Genomic DNA, 11,759 nt, shown 5'->3' with positions numbered 1-11,759 from the left:
ACGAATACGAATGATGAAATAAGAATGAGAAAGAAAAGAGCAAAAAAAAAGAAATAAAAAAAAAAGATGAAAAAATGAGAAAGAAAAAAAGAAATTATAAAGAATGAGTAAAAAATTAAAAAAATTAAAAAGAAAAAAAGTAAATTAAAGGAAAAAAGAAAGAAAAAAAAAAGAAAAGAAACTATAAAAAAAAAAAAACTGAAACTTTAAGTATAGGTGGGTGATTTTTGTATTTAAATAAGTATTTATATTTTATTTATATTTATATATACTTTTAAAATGAATTAAAATTTATATTTACCTATTTGAAATATGAGTGATTCAATTCACTGCAATTGTTTTTACATTTTTACAGCTGAAATTATTGCCACCCCCAGCGGGGACCCCTAGCGGGGACCTCAAATCAAATTAAAGGTTCTTTTATTCTTTTTGGCAATTTAATCACATTTCCCTTTCGTGTTATATTTATTTGCTTAAATTTTCAACTCTCCTCCTCGCGCCGCCAGTAGAACCCCAAACTCTCCTTCACAACTCCATATTCTTCTTCTCTGAACATTACAATGGCGTCAATCAGCATAAATCCTTACAACATCTCATTCCGCCCCAGAAACCCTTTAACTCAAACTCTCCTCAACTTCAAACCATCAATCCCCACACATTCATTTTCCATTCCCATTGTTCGCTGCTCAATCCGCTGTCGACCCGAATACACTCCCTCTCACATTTCGGACCCTAACTACATCCGCATCTTTGACACAACTCTCCGTGACGGTGAACAATCACCAGGCGCAACAATGACGACAAAGGAAAAACTCGACGTTGCACGTCAATTAGCTAAGCTCGGTGTTGATATAATTGAAGCCGGTTTTCCTGCGTCTTCTGAAGCTGATCTTGAAGCGGTCAAACTTATAGCTAAGGAAGTTGGTAATGGTGTTTATGAGGAAGGACATGTTCCGGTTATTTGTGGATTAGCGAGGTGTAATAAGAGGGATATTGATAAGGCTTGGGAAGCTGTGAAGTATGCAAAGAAGCCGAGGATTCATACGTTTATTGCTACCAGTGAGATACATATGAAGTTTAAGTTGAAAATGAGTAGAGATGAAGTTATTGAGAAAGCTAGGAGTATGGTGGCTTATGCTAGGAGTATTGGTTGTCAGGATGTTGAATTTAGCCCTGAAGATGCTGGAAGGTTTGCACTTTACAACTACAGTTCCTCAACTTTCAAATTTTTTTGAAGATATTCAACTATTCAAAATTTGAACTTCACAACAACAACAACAACAACGTACTCTGTAGTTCCACAAAGTGGGATCTGGTGAGGGTGGAGTGTATCCAGACCTTACTGCTGTCTTAGGGTAGAGGGGTTGTTTCCAGTATACCTTGATGCCTGAATTTCTCTAGCAGACTAAACTTTTCATCGTCATTTTACTATTTTCCCCATTTTCACTAGTTTAGTATAAAATTGATAACATAATGTTTAAGTTAATTAAAATCTAAACTTTTTACTCCTATCAAATACCATTATATAATTTCTTTAGGGTATCATTTCGTTTTATCTGACCACATCCCTGCTAGAATTGTTGATTCCAGACCTTTTTCTTGTATGGAGATAATAATTTACTTGAGTGTCTATCAGAAACGACTTCTCTACCTTCCAAGGTAGGGGTAAGGTCTGCATACACACTAGGTATGTTGTTGGAGATACTTATGAGTTTTTTTTCCCTGAGCATTGGTACTTTGTAGATAAATATTGAATTTAGGCTATCCATAAATTGCCAATCGGGAACTAAATGAATAAGTTGGAGTTTTGGACTTATTTCCTTGTTTCTCTTTTGGATTAGTCATATTCATTATGGTCATATATGTTGAACAGATCGTTATATGCTCAAAGATAGTGTTATTTAAATTCAGATGTTTATTTTAAAGTGACTTGAAATTTATCTGGCGAATGATCCTGAAGATTCTGAAAAGTTTGGAGAAAATCTCGTCACAGGTCTGTTGACACCTAACTTGTTTTATTAAACACAATGCTTTTACGGCATTCTTCTTAACTAGTGCATGGAAGACCTTAAAATTATTTGAATATACTAGTAACTGTTTACCCTCTCAACCGAACACTTAAAAAGATAATATGACCTCGTGGTCTGTTAATTTGCCCTTTTCTATCAAGACATTCTCTGGTATGATGCTTTGAGATCTCAAACAAGAGGGTTAAACTACCAAGTGCTATTCTGTTGCCATTTATAAAAGTTTGTAGACTGGCTCAGTGATTTGAATCGACAATGGGAACCACATTCAAGCACTCTACTAATTGGATCTGTTGCTATTTTTTTTCCTGAACTGAGCTTTATATCTTTGGTACTAGCTTTAATAATATTACCTTACTTTATTAAAAAATCCTTGCTTCCTGTTTATTCCTCTCAGGTCCGATCCGGAGTTCCTCTATCATATCCTTGGAGAAGTTATCAAAGCTGGGGCAACAACTCTTAACATCCCTGATACTGTTGGATACACTGTACCCGAAGAATTTGGACAATTAATTGCTAATATAAAAGCCAATACCCCAGGAGTTGAAGATGTGATCATTTCAACGCACTGCCAGAACGATCTTGGGCTTTCTACTGCCAACACTTTAGCTGTATGTGGTTCAATGTTGTTGAGAACCTGGTTGTTTATGCCAACTTAAGTTGTATGCACATTAAATCGTGTCCAATTTCAGGGAGCATGTGCAGGTGCAAGACAATTAGAAGTGACCATCAATGGAATTGGTGAAAGAGCTGGAAATGCTTCTTTGGAGGAGGTGTGAGGGCTTTTCACTGAGAAACTTCATTCAGTTCTCTTATGTGCATGATCTGAGCTCCAAAATTTGAGGGGTGGTAAGGGGTGGAATCACTGATTAAACAACCCTGATTATGAATTCCCCTCTATTCTTCCTTGACAAAAAGTTAGGTCTTCAAAATAATTCCCGTAATCTTGGAAGGCATTCTCCACCTAAAAGGAACTATTCTACCTTTTCCTAACTAAATTAACATCTTGAATTTAGATTGATATTAGAGTAGAAACTGTGTAGTTATCTAACCTTTGCAAAACAATAGTTGCAAGCTTGCAACCTTTTCTTTAAAAAAAAAAACAATAGTTCCAAGCTTGCAACCCTATTTTGGAGACAATTTTTGCCATTGGTTGTGTTATGTGCTGTTGAAACTGACAAACTACTTACGTGTATGGGGCTCCTTTTTCCTGTGTGGTACTTGTTTCTGTTTGGGTTTCTCTTGGGCATGTCTGGCTTTCATTTTCTAACCCTTTACCTTCTCCAATGCTGGAATAGGTTGTAATGGCCTTAAAATGCCGTGGAGAGCAAGTATTAGGTGGCTTATATACAGGGATTAATACACAACATATACTCATGTCAAGCAAGATGGTTTGTACCCTACTATCGCATAATATGGTGATCATTTACTGGGTAATATTCTGCCGATATCCGTTCTGCTTACCTTTGTCGTGCAGGTAGAGGAGTACACGGGGCTTCATGTGCAGCCACATAAGGCCATTGTTGGAGCTAATGCCTTTGCTCATGAAAGTGGTATCCATCAGGTTTGTGTAATTTGCTCTAATTATTGTTTGAAAGAAACAAATGTTCTAAACCCTAAACAGCTCCTGGAAGAGGCAAATCTTCTTATTTACTCATGTGCATCTCGTCTTTTATTGGTAAATGTAATTGATTAATGTACAACAAGAAGTGCTGTAAAATATTTACAAGAGATAGCTGCATTACTGATTGCGTAATGAATTCAAGAAGTCAACCATGACCTCTATGTCATTTGCAATGGCCCAGTTGCAAAAAATAATTAAAAAAAAAATAGCAATGCTATACATCATTTAATGTTCACTAAAGATTCCATTTTTCTCTTAAAAACTCATGCATTTATTTCTTTCCAATGATCCACCAAATTACTGATGGAAGGGTGTTCCAAGTTCCCTGTTTTCCTATACCAAACCTCGTAAATTCCAGCATAACAGCAGTTTTTATGTAGTCCTGAGAAAGAGGCTCTAGATCTATGAGGTGAAGGAACTATGAAGAAATAAATGGTTGAGTCCTCACTTACTTTCAACGTAGGTAACACCAACTATATATGTTGATTCCCCCTCTCTGAAGATTTCAATGCGTAAGACAAGCTTCTTTTGCCATCAACCAAGTAAAACATTGAACACAGTTGGCTCTGTTAGCAAGAACAATTTGATCTCTAAGTGATAAGGATCCTAGTTGGAGGTGACTAAAATCGATATCGAACGTGGAATTAAACAACAAAGTTAAAGGCTAGTTGAGAAATAAGAGATGAGAACGGAAGAAAGAAAGACTCAATTGAACAACAATTAAATCAAGGGAAAAAGAGAACTCAATCAAATGCACGAGAAATCAAATTGAATCCACAGTATGATAACTCGATGATAATTCAAGCTAAGAAGATAACACAAGCAATTTGGGAATCCACCCGAATCACTCGATTTAACCTAACGATTGGAATTGAATCCAGTTACTATCCCAACCTAGAGTAACTAAATATCAAGTCTATTCAAGACAATTCAATCATCAAAAATAGCTAAGTATGAAAATGACAAAGACAACTATTTATAGTTATTGCCTTTTCAAAACTAGTCTATTACAAAATATTCCAAAAGCGACTATTTTACAAAATAACCCACTAGGGCCTTTCTTGATTGCCAAAATGGCATCTTGATTGCCCATGACCTTTTGTATTTGTTTCTTTATGCCTTCCTCCGGGCTCCAAGCTATCATCCATATATCGAAGTCCCTCCTAATGTGCTCCAAGTTAACCGTGCTCATATCACTAAGTTTCAAACCAATGGCTCACAGCTTAATATAAAGACTTTTAAGATAAATAGAGAAGCCCCAAAGACCCAACAAACAATTAGAAGTTGCTCCAAGTTGTCCTTGGGGCATTAGGTTATAATAAACGTTCAGTGCCACATAATCCAGGAGGGGCAGAGATCTTATACCTCCTGACAAAAAAGAACTTTCCTTTAGGAGTTTGAATCTGTTTATTCTTCTATGTTTCAGATTATCTATTTGTTTATGGCCCTTCTCACTTTAGATGCATAGTTACTATCCTATAATTGACTTGTTAGAGCTCAAACAATTGATCTGTTTGCATCTGTTTTTGATTCATCTTCAAATGCATAAAGTTTTTCATTTAAACTTCTTTGAATATATTTAGTATATTGTGTCTCCCCTCCCTTTTCTTCCTTACCTCAAAGCTGGATTCTGCACCTTTTTGTAATAGTAAGGCTGTGAATTAAAAAATGCGAAAAATTATTTCAGTTTTTCCTTTTTCAAGCTTTTGTCCTTAAACTACTTTTATGCTCTTTAGGATGGAATGTTAAAACACAAAGATACATATGAGATCATGTCTCCTGAAGATATTGGGCTTAATCGTGCTAATGAATCCGGTATTGTCCTTGGGAAACTCAGGTATGTGATTTACCAATCAATGCTTCTTGCTATGATGGCACAAGTAGTAGATTTCTGTGTTGTTCGAGTTTTTCACTTATTATCCCTTGATTATTGAACTAGCTTAGCAAAGTACATCTTTTTAGTTGCTATGAGGTAAATATTTTGTTAGTACTTGAGTAAGGCTTCTGTGATCTACATATAGTTGCTGTTTCAAATAGTGAATCAAACCTTTGTTGTTTTAGAATAGTGTGGTTTTTTTTTGGAACTTTCTCTCTCCCTTGGAAAGGTGAAGTAGAAGTTGATTGAGTTTGTCTCACTTTAATATGGTCAGAGCCACCATTGTGTCAAATAATCATCATCACAGTCTGTACCTTTATCCCTCCAGTCTGCCCTCCTTCCTAACCTGCTCTATTCACTATTTGCATTGAATTACATAAGTCTTCAAGGAAATTGATATGTTGGAACTTTTTTGTTTGTAGTGGGCGTCATGCTTTGCAAGCCAAAATGCTTGAGGTAAATTATATGCTCTGAGATTTGAGTTTATTTCTTAGATTTAAGAGTATGAGATAAATCATTTTAGTCGTATTGCAGCTTGGATACGAAATTGAGGGAAAAGAACTTGATGACCTCTTTTGGCGATTCAAATCTGTGGCTGAGAAGAAAAAGGTGAATTAAGCTGTTGAAATTTCCACTGCTGTTTGGTAATATTTATGTCATCATTCAAATGCATGTGGATAGTGTGGAGTTCAGCAATTTTGCTAATGTTGAGACCCTTGTGGTCTGTCCTTTCCCCTTGCCCTGTGCATAGCGGGAGCTTTAGTGCACCACTGCCCCCTTTTTTTTTGAGAATTCATGGAAGGGGATTAATGAGAACATCCTTCCCAGATAACCTACTGGCTAGAACATGGGGTAAAAATATAATTACTTTCTCTTCACTTCCAGTACAATCTTAAGTATGTCACATCTTCAAATTTTGTGAATTGTAGTGTTTCTATTCATTGATGTATCTGGGTTGTACATTAACCTTGTGGAATTGGAAACAACTGGTGTGTAAGAACTTCTATGCTATTGTAAAATGAGATGATTTAAGTATCAAAAAGGGTGGAATTGAGAGGAGAAAAAGTTGAAGAAAATGGAGCATGGATGTGAACGAAAAGATTGGGCAGAGCTCAGGGTTCCTTTTGACTATTTGTTTGTATGCGGCAATCTTGAAAAATTTGTTTTGCAAGTAACAATGACTATTTGTTTTGTATGTTGCAACCCTGAAAAATTGTCCTATTTTTACTGGCATACTACCGCTCATCTCATTGAGCCCGGGGTCTATCGGAAACAGCCTCTCTACTTCTTCGAGGTAGCTGTATGGTCTGCGTACATCTTACCCTCCCCAGACCCCACTTTGTGTGAATACACTGGATTGTTGTTGTTGTTGTACTACCGCTCATCTCAAGGTGAGGCAACTCACAAATTTGTCCTAAGGATCTATAAATCCTCTTTTGGTTGTCAAAGTTTCTTCTGCTATTTGAAAGGGTTATCTGGCTATTTACACTTTTATTAGTTTAATTATTATTAAAATTGAGGTTGAGCTACTATGTGGATCTAATATGATGTCGTTATCGTGGATATATTTTTTGGCCATCTATTTATCTCCACCCTGCTCTTTCAGAAAATTACAGATGATGACCTGATAGCACTGATGTCAGATGAAGTTTTCCAGCCTCAATTTGTTTGGCAACTTCAAAATGTACAGGTAGATGTTAATGTTGACTATATTTGCACTGTTTTTATCCAAGTCTTTGACTTCTTATCTGGATTGAAGAGGATAGTTCAGCTGATCAAAAGACCTCCTGTTCTATGGACAGGTTACCTGTGGAAGTCTTGGCCTTTCTACGGCAACTGTTAAGCTCATTGATGCTGATGGGAAAGAGCATATTTCTTGTTCTGTTGGAACGGGGCCAGTTGATGCGGCTTATAAGGCAGTTGATCTCATTGTCAAGGTCTGAAATAGAAACGAAACTTCCTAATTATTAATAACCTTGCCGCAATGCTAGGACCGATATTGATCGCAAGCTGATCAGTATGTTAATATTCAACCATGAAACAGTTTATCCGAAACACATTTGGCAGAACCTCTTTTATGCAAATCATATTCATAATTATATAAATACTAATTTTATCCTCTCCCCTGGCTATAGATGCATCGAGTTTTGTTGAGAAAAATATTCAACAGCTCATGATTTTGGATGTATTGTCTTGCTGAGTCCTCTTACCTGTACCTTTTTTCATCATATTTATGACATCAATAGTTGCCTTAGGTCAACTCTTTTTTTTGAAAAAAAAAAAAACAGTATTCTTGTTGTTGAAGAAGTCAGGTCAACCCAAGAATATGTTTGTACTTTAAAACTAAGACTAGAGTTCAACTCCCAAATTAATAACCACATATGAAGTCCTTTTCTAAATTTAGTCCAATCCTAACTCAGCATCCAGTGCTGCATTCAATGATGACATCAGCAAACAACCCAAATTCTACGCAACGAATGCCAGCTATTTTGCTATAATGTGCTGTGAACATATCTATTAAGAGCAGTTTCATCATTTTCCACATATTTGATCAACCTACTAGCTTTATCGTAGTTATCAAAAATAAGTAAAACTACGTTAGATATGCATGTTGAGTAAGAACTTTTACATCTTGAATTTGACTTACAAGCAGTTAACTATATATATCTAGAGAGAACCCAAGTTTTTTGTTCAAGAAGATGGTGTTTGCCTCTAAATCAGCAGTCAGACTTTTGTCTTCTATTTAATCATCTTTTTGGTTTTATACATTATTGGTCTGGTATGAATTGTAGTGTTCCCCCATTGTGCAGATACCGGTAACACTCCTTGAGTATTCCATGAATGCAGTCACGCAAGGTATAGATGCCATAGCTTCAACCAGAGTATTAATTCGTGGAGAGAATGGCCATACATCAACCCATGCTTTAACTGGAGAGACTGTTCACCGTACATTTAGGTATGAAATGTACCAGCCATGTTTGCATTTATTCTTCTTTGCCCTCTTTCTCTAATAGAACCTAGGAAACAGACAAGGAAAGAGGTTGACAGAGTAAATGTTGGAACTGAGCACATGAAACCAAAGTGAAATAAAATTTATATGTTATTGATAAAGCTAACTGTGTTGAACTCAGATAGAAATGCTGTATGAGAACCATGGGGGTAAATTAATTAAGGGTGACAAAAAAGTTTCAAAACTAAAAAAGAGTGACACAAGTCTTAAATATTGAGTAGAGGTGACAATTTTAAGATTAGTGTTAATGACACTAATTTTAAAACTCTCAAGTTTTATTATTTATACAAAGATCCCTACCCCATATTTACACAAAAATCCCTGCAGCAACTTCGACAGTTGCTTGCACCAACTTCGACAGTTGTTGTAACACAACAACGAATAGTAGTTATTGCAGCAATTACCGTAGTTGCTGAAGCAACTCTCGTAGTTGTTGAACCAACTCTCGTAGTTGCCGAACCAACTGTTGCTGAACCAACTCTCGTAGTTGCTGAATTTGCTAAATTATTTCTTCATTCATTTTTAAAAGAAATCAAAAAGTTTCTTCTCAAACTTTTCAATTTTTTTTTATAAAAATAGTCCATGAAAATTAAAAAAGGAAGAACGAAATGAAAAGAGAAAGAAAAAAAAGAAGAGAAAATGGAAGAAGAGAAAAATCTCTAGAGAGAAAAAAATAAGAAGATGGGGAGAAAGAAAAAGAACAAAGATTGAAAGATAAAAAAAGGGGGAAAACTCTAAAATTTGAAATTCTGAGTTGGGGGACTTTTTAAAAAATTTAAAAAAATTTAAAAATTACACTTTCCACCCCAATAATTTGACCACAATTTAAATGAAGTTTTGACCTTAGCTGGTCAAAGTTGTCACCATTTTTAATTCAAAGACTTTTTTGTCACCTCCCACCTAATTTTCTCATGGACAAGCTTGGATATTTAAATAGAAAATATCTAACCACCGTAGATGTCAGATTCATGTTTCCTCTGCACCTTTCTCCTCTCCACTTGGTCTTTATTCTACAGGTGCAGCCTTCCCCCAACAAAAGGACTTGCAGGCCCCTTGTTTCTTTTCTCCATTGACTGTCCTCACCCTTTGTGTTTCCTCATCACTGCAATCCCCCCGGCCCCCGGGCTGAACCCCCAGGTTTTTGCAAGTACTGCTCTTAACTGTTACTCCGGTGCCCCCAAGTTTTTTCTTAAATCTCCCATTTTCCCATTTGGCTTATTCAAAAGGAACACCAGTGTCAATGTGTGCACATAGTAGAAGAATCAAAATTCGTGGTATGCATGCTTGGCTGGATGTCAATTATGTGTCCTACATATATTCATTCAACATGTGGCTAATGCATACTCATCACATTTGTTTTTTTGGCGGAGTCCGTAAAATGTCACCTTTCCTTTTTCTTACTAGAAAATGTCTTTTATATCTACTTTCTTCTTCCAGTGGAACCGGAGCAGATATGGATATTGTTATCTCTAGTGTCCGAGCCTATATTGGTGCATTGAATAAGATGATGAGTTTCAGAAAACTGTTGGCGAAAAACACCAAAGCTGAAGGCAGTGCAGTTATATAGGTACTTCTGTGCAAATCAAACTTGTGGCTCTTATGCAACTGCGCCGGAGCTTTATCAATTGTACAGAAGTGGGAGACTATTCAAAGAATTTGACGTATACATGTATTTTATTTTTAGTACTGTGGTGGCCAGAGGATGTCATCATACACTTACCGTTTTCGTTTTCATTAATTCTCTCCATTCTTCTGCATGTTGATTTGTAATCTGTAGTTTACTCGAAACTAAAGCTTATATGCTGGTAGTGCTTGAAAATCATCTAAGTTAATGGTGTCAGTTAAAACATAAATCTATTGGCCATACAAGATGTGTTTCAGCCTTATAACTTTGTTCATGCTCCCACTTCACTAAAGTATGAACCTCGTTTTTAGTCACCCGAAACCAATTTTTAATCACACATTCTGGGTTAATCACATAAAACTAGTTCTTTTTAGATTTAACTACATATGAATGAAGGGGAAACTTGGAGTGACTGGTAAAGTTGTCTCCATGTGATCAGGAGGTTATGGGTTCAAGCCTCAGAAACCTCTTTTAGAAATGCAAAGCTGCATACAATAGACCCTTGTGGTCGGGTCCTTTCTTAGACCCCATAGAACTTTACTGCTTTGAGCTATCTTTTTTTTTTTTCCTTTATTAACTTACATATGAAATTTTTATTGACGGTTTCTGAAACGGTTTCAGAAATTATAAAAATCTGTGTCAATTTATATGTGGTGATGTTGTAACACTTGTATGTTGTTAATCTGCTTTTGAAAGAGTGTCTGCGCTGTTTTATCAGTTTGCCATCTGAACTTGCAATTTTATATTCCTCTCCTAGCGCAAGTTGGATTATGTCTTCCCTCTTCAGTCCTTGGGTGGCAGTTGTTTTTAAAAAGTACAATTTCGGATTTTTGTTTGAAAAACTTTTTCATTTTTTCTCATAAAAGAAGAAAAAAATTCAAGCATGAACAACCACTTAATATTTGGTGTGAAAACTGATTTGATTTTTCAGTTTGTTTATACGAAGCTATTTACTGCAGGAACGTTCATCCAGTTGCTGCAACATGAAAGTTTGGTTAGTCTCAGATTTGGAGAAGAATCATGGATATCAAATCTGAGTCTGAGGCGCATATAATGTGTAGATTCTCTGATGGGGAAAGTTCATGGGATAACTGGTCAAGCCAAAATTAGTGATAGGTTTTAACAAGGGAAAAGGACTATTCCCTCTTTCATTTTATGTGATATTTTTAACTTGAGACCATATTTAAGAAAAGAAAAAAGAAATAAATTTTGAAATTTATAGTCTAAAACAATTCTTAAATATATTGTGTAACAATAAATTATTTCATTAAGGATAAAAATAAAATTTTAAAATTAAATTATTTCTAGTTATACTTATGTGATATCTTTTTTAAACAAACTAAAAAGGAATGGGTGTTGCATAAAATAGCACAGCAGAGTAATTTGTTTGGGATTGAGGTATAATTATTTGTTTATTTTTTAATAACAAGGGAAAAGAGAGGCTTTATTCACGAAGGGACGTGGAGACCAAAGTTCTGCTTTAGAGAATGTCCTCCCTCCTGTTGTCAGAGGGGGGTATATCTCCCTTAATGGTTAGATCAGCCTGTTTGGACCATAATCAATGATAGATTCCTTCTCATGTTAATCTGCTTGGCAAT

At 35.7% G+C, this 11,759-nt stretch overlaps 1 protein-coding gene across 2 annotated transcripts; it reads left to right on the top strand.

Moving 5' to 3' along the window:
• Window positions 1–436: 436 nt before the first annotated feature.
• On the top strand, window positions 437–11,390 carry LOC107873175 (2-isopropylmalate synthase B). 2 transcript variants are annotated; one of them, XM_016719926.2, is made up of 13 exons: window positions 437–1,189; window positions 2,425–2,638; window positions 2,720–2,800; window positions 3,326–3,418; window positions 3,505–3,591; window positions 5,388–5,488; window positions 5,950–5,983; window positions 6,062–6,136; window positions 7,134–7,217; window positions 7,330–7,464; window positions 8,338–8,483; window positions 9,975–10,104; window positions 11,121–11,390. In XM_016719926.2, exons 1-12 carry the CDS (start codon window positions 561–563, stop codon window positions 10,102–10,104), a joined length of 1,809 nt encoding a protein of 602 aa, XP_016575412.1. In that variant the 5' UTR covers window positions 437–560; the 3' UTR covers window positions 11,121–11,390. The 2 variants fall into 2 exon arrangements, with proteins under 2 accessions (XP_016575412.1, NP_001311954.1); NM_001325025.1 differs by lacking the exon at window positions 11,121–11,390 and having other exon boundaries at window positions 561–1,189.
• Window positions 11,391–11,759: the final 369 nt, after the last annotated feature.

Source organism: Capsicum annuum, chromosome 6, assembly GCF_002878395.1.
Source record: "Capsicum annuum cultivar UCD-10X-F1 chromosome 6, UCD10Xv1.1, whole genome shotgun sequence".
Classification (NCBI taxonomy): Eukaryota; Viridiplantae; Streptophyta; class Magnoliopsida; order Solanales; family Solanaceae; genus Capsicum; species Capsicum annuum.
The sequence above is the reverse complement of the archived record's forward strand: the minus strand, read 5'-3'. Positions and strand labels throughout refer to the sequence as shown.